An 11,338-nucleotide genomic window follows, 5' to 3' on the forward strand; every position below is an offset into this window, starting at 1 on the left:
AATCCTACTTCCGTAGTGATACTGCCTCGGAAACCCAAGGAGGGGTCGCTATGAGTCGGGGCCGACTCGACGGCACATAACAACAACAACAACAGGCTAAAAACCACCTTCAGCAAAGTCACCTGAGAAACTTATTAGGAATAACGATTCCTGGGCCTGGCCCTGACCTACTGAAGCCTGTGAGGCCTGGAATTCTGCATTTTACCACATACCTAGTGATTCCGCAGCACTAAACTTGGAGAACTATTGATCTAGAGAAAAAGTAAAGACAAAATCGTTTAGGTAATAGAGAATTATCAATCATCAGCTGGTGACTTTTTTAGCAGATAAGGAAATTAAGGATGCTAAGGGACAGTACTATTACCTAAACCTCAAGCACTTTTATTCCTACCTACTTCTCTCACCTACTCAGGAGCCCCTAATCATTCTGAGAGTGCTTAGTGTTCTTACGGTCTCATGATTTCTAAAGGAGTTCAGGGTGTTCCGTTCTGTGACTCCAGACTGAGGTGTGCAGTGGTTATTGGATAAAGTTTATACTGTGGTTTGTATGTTCATTAATTGTGGGATAGTGAATTCAGAATTTCTCCATATACTGTAATTCAGATAAACAACTTGAGGACTTGGTGATCTCTAGCTCATGGTTGGTCGATTCAGAGAAAATGTTATCTTACTGTTATTTTTCCCTTCTGAGTTGATCTATCAATTCAGTCTAAATGGCTTACAGGGTAGTCTCTATAGATGAGGCTTATTAGATCAACACTGGGCTTCTGGTTCCCCTAAATTACTTATTATAGTACCAGAATGGGCTCATTAGGAATTTTTAATACTGTCTAATGCTCACTCAGGGGTGGTCTGTATTACAGAGTCCATAGGCTATTTATATTGTGAAGAAATTGCATAATTAATGTCTTACTCGAAATTTTTTCTGTATTTCTTGTTATACCTATTTCATTTTTAAATTTAAATAACTGCTCAAGCTTCACTTTTTTAAGATGCTTTCCTTATTTGACTTGTTCTTCTTACCTCAATATTCACCTTTAGTAATTACCCCACAAAATGCACATTAACTCCTTTGCTTAGAATGGCCTGAATGTCAGCCGAGTGGATTCTGAACTCTTGGCCTACCATTTGGGCTTGCTCAACTTAGTGAGAAGGAACCATTCCCTGGAGAAGGATGTCATGCTTGGTAAAGTGGAGGGTCAATGAAAAAGGGGAAGGTCCTCAACAAGATGGATTGACACAGTGGCTGCAAGGATGGGTTAAGGTATAGCAGGGAGAGTGAGGCTGGCACAGGACTGGACAGTGTTTTGTTCTGTTGTACATAAGGTCGCTCGCTGTCAGTTGGAGATGACTCGACAGCGCCTAACAACAACAACCTTAGTGATTGCCAAAGAATGAGGTTTCCAGGACTAGTGACTGTGTGACTGGGGTTATTTTACATTTAGTGCAGCACTATTATTACATGTATTTAATAAAGAAAGAAATCCAACTCATAACAACCCTACCTTGGGTTTTCGAGGCAGTATCACTATTGAAATAGATGCCCAATCTTCCTTCTGAGGAGTGGCTGGTGGGTGTGAACCGCCAGCCTTCTGGTTAGCAGTCAAATGCCTTAGGCGCTATGCCACCAGAGCTCCTTACATATTTAATAGTAGTTATTATATTAAAAATCAATTGTGGTGTCAGACATGAGGAAAAATTATCCTGAGGTCTAACCTATTTTTTGTGACTAGTTTGAAATGTGGAAAGACATTATTTCTGAAGGTAATTGAAAAACACCACATTCTCCTTGATTTTGAAAATTAATTAAGAAAAGAATGGGGGGACTGGTTTAAATGGGTGACTTTTTTAAAGAAATTAAATGAGCTATTAAAGCCAGAACACAGGAAGGTCAGATAATTTGCCTAAGGACAAACAGCTAGTCAGTCGCAAAAGTGCACCTAGAGTCCCATGGCTTTTAAGGACTATGTAAAGTTAAGATAGATAAGCTGCTTAGCAAACAAACCAAAAACCAAATTCACTGCCATCCAGACAATTCAGATTCATAGTGACCCCTTTGGGTTTCCAAGGCTGTAAATCTTTAAGGAAGTAGATTGGCCAGTCTTCCTTCCGGGGAGTGGCTCCTGGGTTTGAATCACCAACCTTCTGGTTAGCAGTCAAATGCCTTAGGCAGGACCTGCTAAATAATATGTGCTCATTAAATGGAAGCTATACCTCTTTTCTAGGAGCTCTGGTAGCATAGTGCCTAAGGCACTTGATTGCTAACCAGAAGGCTGGCGGTTCAAACCAACCAGCCACTCCTCAGAAGGAAGGTGGGGCAATCTACTTCTATAGTGATACTGCCTCAGAAACCCAAGGAGGGGTCTCTCTGAGTCAGATTTGACTGGATGGCACATGACAACAACAATACTTCTTTTCTTATGATTTCAAGTTAAACTTGGGAGAATTCCATCTTCCTTAGGATTATGTCTATAATATTGAAAGGACTATAGAAACAAAGATATGAAATGTAATTATGTTGTCCTCTTCTCCTAAATTTTACTAAATAAATGGAAAACCTATTTAAGGAGATCTATAAAGAGCTAGAAATACACAAAATACGTTCTGCGGAGAAGAGGCCAAAGGCCAACCAGTCTGGATGGTGTAGTGGATACCTGGGTATGTTTGGAACATTGGTCACAACCATATTGTAGCTATATTGTAGAGGGTTTTAGACTAAGAAGGTATCTGTAAGGCACTATGGCATTAATGAAGAGTTTTGTACAAGAGAATAATGTGTTGAAAACACTGCTATAGTAAAAGTTATCTTTAGTTGTATGTAGTAGAAAGGGAAGAAAGAAGGAAGTAGCTACAAGTGTGTAAACTAAAATGTTAGCAAACAAAACTAGGTAAAGTCCACTCTGTTGTTGTTAGCGGCCATCAAGTCAACTCTGACCCATAGTGACCCTATGTACAACAGAACAAAACACTGCCTGGTCCACTCTATCCTGCAGTAATGCAATGGAATCATAGAGCTGTTAGTCTTGTTTTGTAACATGGGGTAATGTAGGACAGGAACATAGGCCATAATGTGGATATAAAGAGGATTGCTACTGAAATCAGAAGCAGTCTGAAATGGAGTTCAGTTCCCAAGTGGTAATTACTTACTACATAACCAAAAAAAGGTTATATTTAGATGAATTATCTGCTATAAATTATTGTGTCAAAAGCACACTTGTTTCATAAGCTCCAACCAAAGTCAGTGGCTAAGCTCTTGGCTTCTAACCAAAAGGTCAACAGTTCAAACCTACCCAGAAGCTCCACAGGAAAAAAGACCTGGCAGTCTGCTCTCATAAAGATTGCAGCATACAAAACACCATAGAACAGTTCTCCTCTGGCATAGAGCGTTTCTGTGAGTCAGAATTCACTTGACAGCACACAGTACCACCACCAAAGGGAGAGCAAAGAGGGACTACAGAAGAAATATCACTCTCTACTCTTCTCTCCCTTTCCAAAATAAAATCACCACCAACAAGAAGATAATCAATTTTTTGGTCTTTCTTAAAAAATATAAACTACTATCTGACAAGATCTTACAAGGTGGCCTATAATGTCTGTTAGCCCAAGCCCTTGGTGCCTAGCATAGGCTCCCTAGCAAAAGCAGAATGTGAAAGTACAGAGCCAAGATGAAATGTCACCCTGCCTGAGTCTTGGCATGTTGTAATAGTCATATACTCAATTAAATGACACAATGTGATGTTTTTCCTGGTTCCCTATAACCTGAAAATGCCAGGGTCCTGCCCTCAAGCAGCCAGTAGTCCCCACAAGAAGAAGACACTTTAATTAAGAGGTGCACCAGCAAGAGACAGGCAGGATCTCAATGACTCCAAAAACGCCTGCTCTGCTCAGCACTTACTATCAGGGCTCTTTGTACTAAAGGAAAAAGAGACACAGCATGTATGCAGGATTATTAACAATTTCTCAAAAATTAGATAGGACAGTGGGTAATTAAGAAAGGAGTGTTTTTGTAAGAGGCTTTATTGGTGTTTGTCAAAGCCCAAGTGGTTGGTCCTAAAGTCCAGTCCAGGAGACTTATTGACATAGATGGCTCTGTCTTAGATCACAGGATATAGCAGGAACTAATAACTATAATTTAGAGAATATTAATTACAACACAAAGTTGAAGGCAGGTTTAAAGAAATGACATCTTAACTAAAAATATAGAGTTTTATTCTAACAATATGGAGTCAGGCCTAACAAAACAAAAATGTTTATCCTCACATACCAGTCCCTCAAGGATCATTTAGAAATGTAGTTCTTCATGAAGAATTTGAGTTCCCTGTGAATAACTTTGATGATAACTTTACCAGTGTGTCATATGAATGTTAATGGTGACCTCAAGTATTTAAATTCCTAGCTTGTATTAAGTGGTAATTAATCTCAATTGAATTCATATACAAAAGGTCCAAGTTGCCATTCTAACTGATGTGAGCCGTGACAAATGAAAACCATTAATCTTCACTGTCAAATTGTGCCCCCTACACTCTATTGATTTTGAAGAATATCTTAGTTAAATTATTTCCTTATTATTTTTCAGCCTTAATTTCCTAAGTCCTTTGGACTTTAGGAGGATTTCCAAGTTAATGTTAGTAAAACCAAAAACCAAACCCACTGCCATCAAGTCAATTTCTACTCATAGTGACCCCCCATTGGGTTTCCAAGCCTGTAAATCTTTATGGAAGTATTTTGCCTCATCTTCCTTCCACAGAGCAGCTGGTGGGTTTGAGCTACTGATCTTCTGGTTAGTAAAGACCAGCAACCTTCCTTAGAGGAAGTGTTCCACTAACTATAAAATTTAATAGTAAAATTACCAGATTGAAGATACAATAAATCTTCATTTAAAAAAATATATACATACCCATGGAAGAATTGCTTCAGTACATTTGAGAATAAAAATCCGAGTGCATGTAAACATACTAGAGTCGTGTAGAGTTTTACATCTTGCAGACATTTTTTAAAGGCTTGTTGACTAAATGAAGGCATCAAAAAGAAAGCAGCACTAAGAGAGCTGCAGATGCAATTTTATTATAACCATATGACTTTAAAACCACATTCTAAGGACAATCCACTTAGGGCCACACATGTTATGCCTTTGTTTCTAGGACAGGACTGTGCATCAAAAGGAGCCCATTAGGAGTTAGAGCCCAGTAGTAGAGGATGTCATGGACAGCCACCTCCCTTGGTAAATTGTTCAATGCCTAGGCATATAATAGAAAATGATAAATGATTGCTAAATTTAATCATTAAATGCAAGGTCTACTTTAGAATGGGAATGTGACCTCCCCCAGAAAAATAAAGTCTGTGATAGGAAACTGCCTTCTAGGTGAAATCACCTTGTAACAAGCTGCTTCTGGCACTTAAGATCTGAAACTTACACAGTGAATATTAGTTTTCCGACTGTATAACTTCATGCTATAGGGATTGGACCTGAAAGGGGATTATATCAGGAGGTTATATTCAGCTGCTTTAATAATTATGGGGCAGTTAAAAATCTCAGTGTGAATACATATCAACTGTAGATTTAAATTGCTGGGACTGACTCAGTAAGTCAGTGGAGCCTGAGATTCTGCATTTCAAACAAGCCCTCTGGTGATGCTTGTACCTGCAGCCCTCTTTGAGTACCACCTTCATAGAGGAATAGGTGTATTTTCTAAGTAGCCAAGTAGAATAAACAGATGCAGTGTGATGGAAGAGCTCAGAAGTCTGGTATGAGACCACAGACAAGACACTTTTCTAAAAAAAAATTTGTGATTTGGGTGAAAGTTTACAGAGCAAATTCATTTTCCATACAGCAATTCATACACATTTTCTCTCATGATACTGACTGCAATTCCCCACACTGTAACAGCTCTTTTCCCACTTCTTCCTTGTAGTTACCTCTTCCCTGTGTCCTTCCCTCCCATGCAATCCTGCCCTTGAACTGTCATGTCACCCTGTGTGAATACTGCCCTTCTGTTCTTCCATGATTGATCATTCCAAGTAGTGTATCTACCTGATGTAAATGTTTAGTCCATATGCCTGTCTGTTATTTGGCTGGAAGCCATAGGAGTGAATTCAATTGCAGACCTGAAGTGTAGCTAGGGGCCATAGTCTCAGGGGTCTTACCCAGCTCTATCAGACCAGTAAGCCTGGTCTTTTTTTGTGATTTTGAGTTTTGTTGTACATTGTTCTCCCACTCTATCCAGGATCTCCTGCACCAATCCCCCTCCTAGTGGTTGATAGCGATAGCTAGGGACCATCTGGTTCTTCTGGTCTCATGGTCATATAGGCCCAGGATCACATGGTCTACCAGTCTCTTTGACTAATTGTTTCCATGCATCTTTGGTTTTCTTTATTCTTTACTCTGGACGAGGAGAGGCCCATTGTATCTAGATAGCTGTTTGCAAGCTTTTAAGACCCCAGTCGCTGCTCACCAAAGTAGGATGTAAAACAGTGTTTTTGTGTAGTATGTTCTGCCAGTTGAGCTTGATGAGATGCTTAACTTTTCTCAATTAAAATTTCCTTATCAGAAAACTGAATGTAACAATGGAAAATAATACTACATGAGATTGTTGTGAGAATTAATGATATTATGTGAAAATTTACCAGAACATATGGTACATAAACTCAACTAAATCCACTGCAATCGACTCAATTCCTACTCACAGCAACCCCCTTTGGGTTTCCAAAGCGGTAAATCTTTACAGAAGTAGATTCCTCAGACTTCCTTCCACAGAGTGGTGGTAGGTTTGAACCGCCAACCTTCTGGTTAGCAGTCAAATGCCTTAGGCACTATGCAACCAGGACTCCTTATATGGTACGTAGACATATATGATATCATAATCATAAATAAATGATTTAGTGATATATGGTACATAGACATTGCTTAATAAATGATTGTTGACTCTAAATAGTAAAAACATAAGCATGCCAACTCAGTATTAGTAACTGGTAAGGATGGGGGGACCTGTGTGCTATCTATAGTACAAGGGGTTCTGTTCTTTATTCTACCTCTTTTTCCAATCACAGTGCCTATCACTTAGCAAATGACAAGTATAGAAGTATATTAGTAGCAAAATTGAAACTACCTGGTAACTGGTACATATTTTTTGCTTCAAAGACATTGATTACAGGATTGACTGATAACCCCATTTCTCCCTATGGCACTAACCGAGAAAGGAACCTTCACCCAGGAAAATGATAATAGCTTTCAAGACTTGAGTTCTCTTTGAGCCAGAAGTATAATCACTGGGAAGGATTCAAATAAAGAAGATAAAACTTCATTTTCTATTAAAATACAGTGATAAAATTGCTGATCTTTCTTTGCTAGCCCATGGTCACAAAATTTTCTAATTTCATAAATTATGAATGAAATTTCTCTCTCAGATATGAGACAAAAGAGCGGCATTGGCAGGTGTAGCCACTATGGGAGCCCAGCCTGCAGTGGAGCAACTAATACCACAGGGACTCATTCCTGTAGTACTAGGAGATGTGGCTCATCCACATCCCTGTAAACTGGCTCCCATGTCACTCGGGTAATGCCCTGTTTCCAATGATGTTGGTTGTGGAACCAAGTAATATGAAATCTTACTTCAACCTTTTCTCCATTTATTGTGATGCTGCTTATTGGCCCATTTGAAAGGATTTTCATTTTCTTTATGTTAATGTGTCATCCATAGTGAAGACAGTAGTCTTTGAACTTCATCAATAAGTGCTTCAAGTCCTCTTCATTATCAGCAAGCAAAGTTGTGTCGTCTGCATATCACAGATTGTTAATGAGTCTACCTCCAATCCTGATGCCACATTCTTCATGTAGTCCAGCTTCTTTGGATTATTTGCTCAGCATACAGATTGAATAAGTATGGTGAAAGGATACAACCCTGATGCACACTCTTATTAATTTTAAACCATGCAATATCTTCTTTTTCTGTTTAAACAAAAGCCTCCTGGTATATGTACAGGTTTTTCAGGAGCATAATGAAGTGTTCTGGAATTCCCATTCTTCTCAGTGTTATCCATAACTTGTTAGGATCCACACAGTCAAAATGCTTTGCATAGTCAATAAAGCACAGGTAAATATCTTTCTGGTATTCTTTGCTTTGAGCCAAGATCCATCTGACATTAGCAATGATATCCCTCATTCCATATCCTCTTCTGAATCTAGGTTGCATTTCTGGAAGTTCTCTGTCAGTATACTGCTGCATCCATTTTTAAATTATCTTCAGAAAGATTTTACTTGCATGTGATATTGATGGTATTGTTTGATAATTTCCAGTTCAGTTGGATCACATTTCTTTGTAATGGGTATATATATAGATCTCTTCTGCCTGTTGGCCAGGTAGCTGTCTTCCAAATTTCTTAGCATACATGTGTAAGCACCTCTAGTGCAACATCTGTTTGTTGAAACATCTCAGTGGGTATTCTGTCAATTCTAGTAGACTTGTTTTTCACCAGTTCCTTCCGTGCAGTTTTGACTTCTTCCTTCAATACCATTGGCTCTCTATCATATGCAACCTCCTGAAATAGATGAACATTGACCAATTCATTTTTGTACAATGACTCTCTGTATTCCTCCCATCTTCTTTTAATGTTTCCTGCATCATTCAATATTTGCCCATAGAATCTTTCAGTATTATAACCCAAGGCTTGAATATTTTCCTGTTCTCTCAGTTTGAGAAATGCTGAGCATATTCTTCCCCTTTGGTTTTCTAACTCCAGGTCTTTGCACATTTCATTATAATGATTGACTTTTTCTTCTCAGCTTGCTGTTTTATCTCATCATTTCTTCAATTTGCTTTAGCTACTCTCCATTCAATGGCAAGTTTTCTTAGAGTCTCTTCAGATGTCCATCCTGGTCTTTTCTTCCTTTCTTGTATTTTTAATGTCCTTTTGCTTTCTTTGTGGGTGATATTCTTGATGTCATCCCACATTGCCACTGGTTTTCAGTCATTGGTGTTCAGTGCATCAAATCTGTTCTTCAGATGATCTCTAAACTCAGGTGGGATATAATTAAGGTCATATTTTGGCTGTCTTGGACTTGTTTTAATTGTCTTCAGCTTCAGCTTGAACTTGCATATGAGCAATTGATGGTCTTTTCCACAATCAGCTCCTGGCCTTGTTTTGGCTGAAGATATTAAGCTTTAACATCACCTCTTTCCACAGATGTAGTCAATCTGATTCTTGTGTATTCCATCTGGTGAGGTTCACATGTATAGCCACCATCTGTGTTGTTGAAAAAAGGTATTTGCAATGAATAAGTCATTGGTCTTTCAAAATTCTGTCATGCAATCTTCAATGTTATTTCTATCATGAAGGCCAAATTTTCCAACTACCAGTGATTCTTCTTTGTTTCTAACTTTTACATTCCAATCATAAGTAATAATCAATACATCTTGATTGCATGTTTGGTCAATTTCATGCTGCAGTAGTTGGTAAAAATCTTTAATTTCTTTATCTTTGGCTTTGGTGATTGGTACATAAATTTGAATAATAGTAGTATTAACTGGTCTTCCTTGTAGGCATGTGGATATTATCCTATCACTGACAGCACTGTACTGTAGGATAGATCTTGAAGCATTCTTTGTGATGATGAATGTGATGCCATTCCTCTTCAATTTGACATTCTTGGCATAGTAGATCATTATTATCATCTGATTCAAAATGGCTAAACCCAGTCCATTGCAGCTCATTAACATCCAGGACATCAATCTCTATGTGTTCCATTTCATTTTTGTCAATTTCCAATTTTCCTACATTCATACTTTGTACATTTCATGTTCTGATTATTAATGGATGTTTGCAGCTGTTTCTTCCCATTTTGAGTCATCCCCCATCAGCAAATGGAGGACCGAAAATCTTTACTCCATCTATGTCATTAAGGTCAACTCTACCCTGAGGAAGCAATTCTTCCCCAGTCATATTTTAAGTGCCTTCCAACCTGAGGGCCTCATCTTCTGACACTATAACAGACAATGTGTCAGAGATATTCATAAAGTTTTTCAATAATACATCAGACTGTTTGTTTTAATTACTTCCTGCCACTCTAACAGAAAATACCACCAATGGGTGACTTTGACAAACAGGAGTTTATTCTCTTACAGTTTTGGAGGCTGCAAGTCTGAGTTCAAAGTGTCAGGCTCTAGGGATTGGTTGAAAGCCCCTTGACCTTGGGTTCCAGCTCTTCCTCTTGCTCCCAGCCCACTGAAGCTGGAGGCTTTCTTCACTCAGGCAGCTGCTGGCTGAGGAGGCTGACAAATCCCAGGTTAGCAAGTAAAAAGACAAAGTCTCAATATTACTAAACCACTTGGAAGGCCATTGATTCAAGTCCATTAAGAGTCCCAAGATCGGCAGACAACATGGGAGGCTGCTGAACAACCACTCGGCTACACACAGGATTCAAGCGTGCCAAAAGCTGGAGACCTTCCTCAAAGTTGCTTCTTATATACTGGAAACAGGCCACATCCCTAAGGCAGCTACTTAGCTGCTCCAGTAGATTCTACCGTGGAGCTAATTACCAATCTCAATGTGGGGAATAACTACATCCAGCCCCAGCCAAGTTGACACATAACCTTAACTACCACAGTGTTTCACCACTATTCATTAGATTTTCACTGACCAGTTCTTTGAGAAGTGGATGTCCCCTTCCTTCTTCCTAGTCTGTCTTAATCTGTAAGCTCCACCGAAGTCTGTCCACCATGGGTGACCCTGCTGGTATTTGAAATACCAGTGGCATAGCTTCCAGCCTCACAGCAATATATAGCCACCACAGTACAACAAACTGACAGATGAGCATGTAGAAGGAAAACAAAGAGGCAGAAATATCAGTGGATAATCTCCAGTATCATTTGCTCCTTTAACATCTCTGTCTACTCTGAATTCAGACAGAAACTGTTAGCACTTCGAGATATCTAGTATAATTCATTTGCAGTACAATCCAGAGTGAATCAGTTGGTCTTTTCTGAAATAAATGAGAACTTAAAGTTGAATGTGAGCATTTTAAAAAAGTGTTTTGTTTTTTTTTCCTCCCATCATAATCTATAGGTCCCAGGATAAAAAAGAAGAAGCCATCCTCTTACTGAGGGATTCCATTAAGTATGGTCCAGAGTTTGCAGATGCATATTCAAGCCTAGCTTCATTATTGGCGGAGCAGGTAATTGTTTCCACTCAATTTCACACAATTATATATATATATGTGTGTGTGTATATATATATATTTGTTGTTGTTGTTTGCCATCGAGTCTGCCCCGACTCATAGCGACCCCTCCTTGGGTTTCCGAGGCAGTATCACTACAGAAGTAGGATTGCCCAACATATATATATA

General features: G+C 38.9%; 1 protein-coding gene across 1 annotated transcript in view; it reads left to right on the forward strand.

The window, feature by feature from the left end:
• The window catches only part of TMTC1 (transmembrane O-mannosyltransferase targeting cadherins 1), a 458,384-nt gene that overhangs the window by 411,737 nt on the left and 35,309 nt on the right, over positions 1-11,338 (forward strand). The window contains exon 11 of the mRNA XM_007943177.1: positions 11,059-11,167. Within this exon, the coding sequence (XP_007941368.1) occupies positions 11,059-11,167 (109 nt within the window). The remainder of the gene's footprint in view (positions 1-11,058; positions 11,168-11,338) is intronic.

Source organism: Orycteropus afer, unplaced genomic scaffold, assembly GCF_000298275.1.
Source record: "Orycteropus afer afer isolate SDZICR_OR568_19922 unplaced genomic scaffold, OryAfe1.0 scaffold00100, whole genome shotgun sequence".
Lineage (NCBI taxonomy): Eukaryota > Metazoa > Chordata > Mammalia > Tubulidentata > Orycteropodidae > Orycteropus > Orycteropus afer.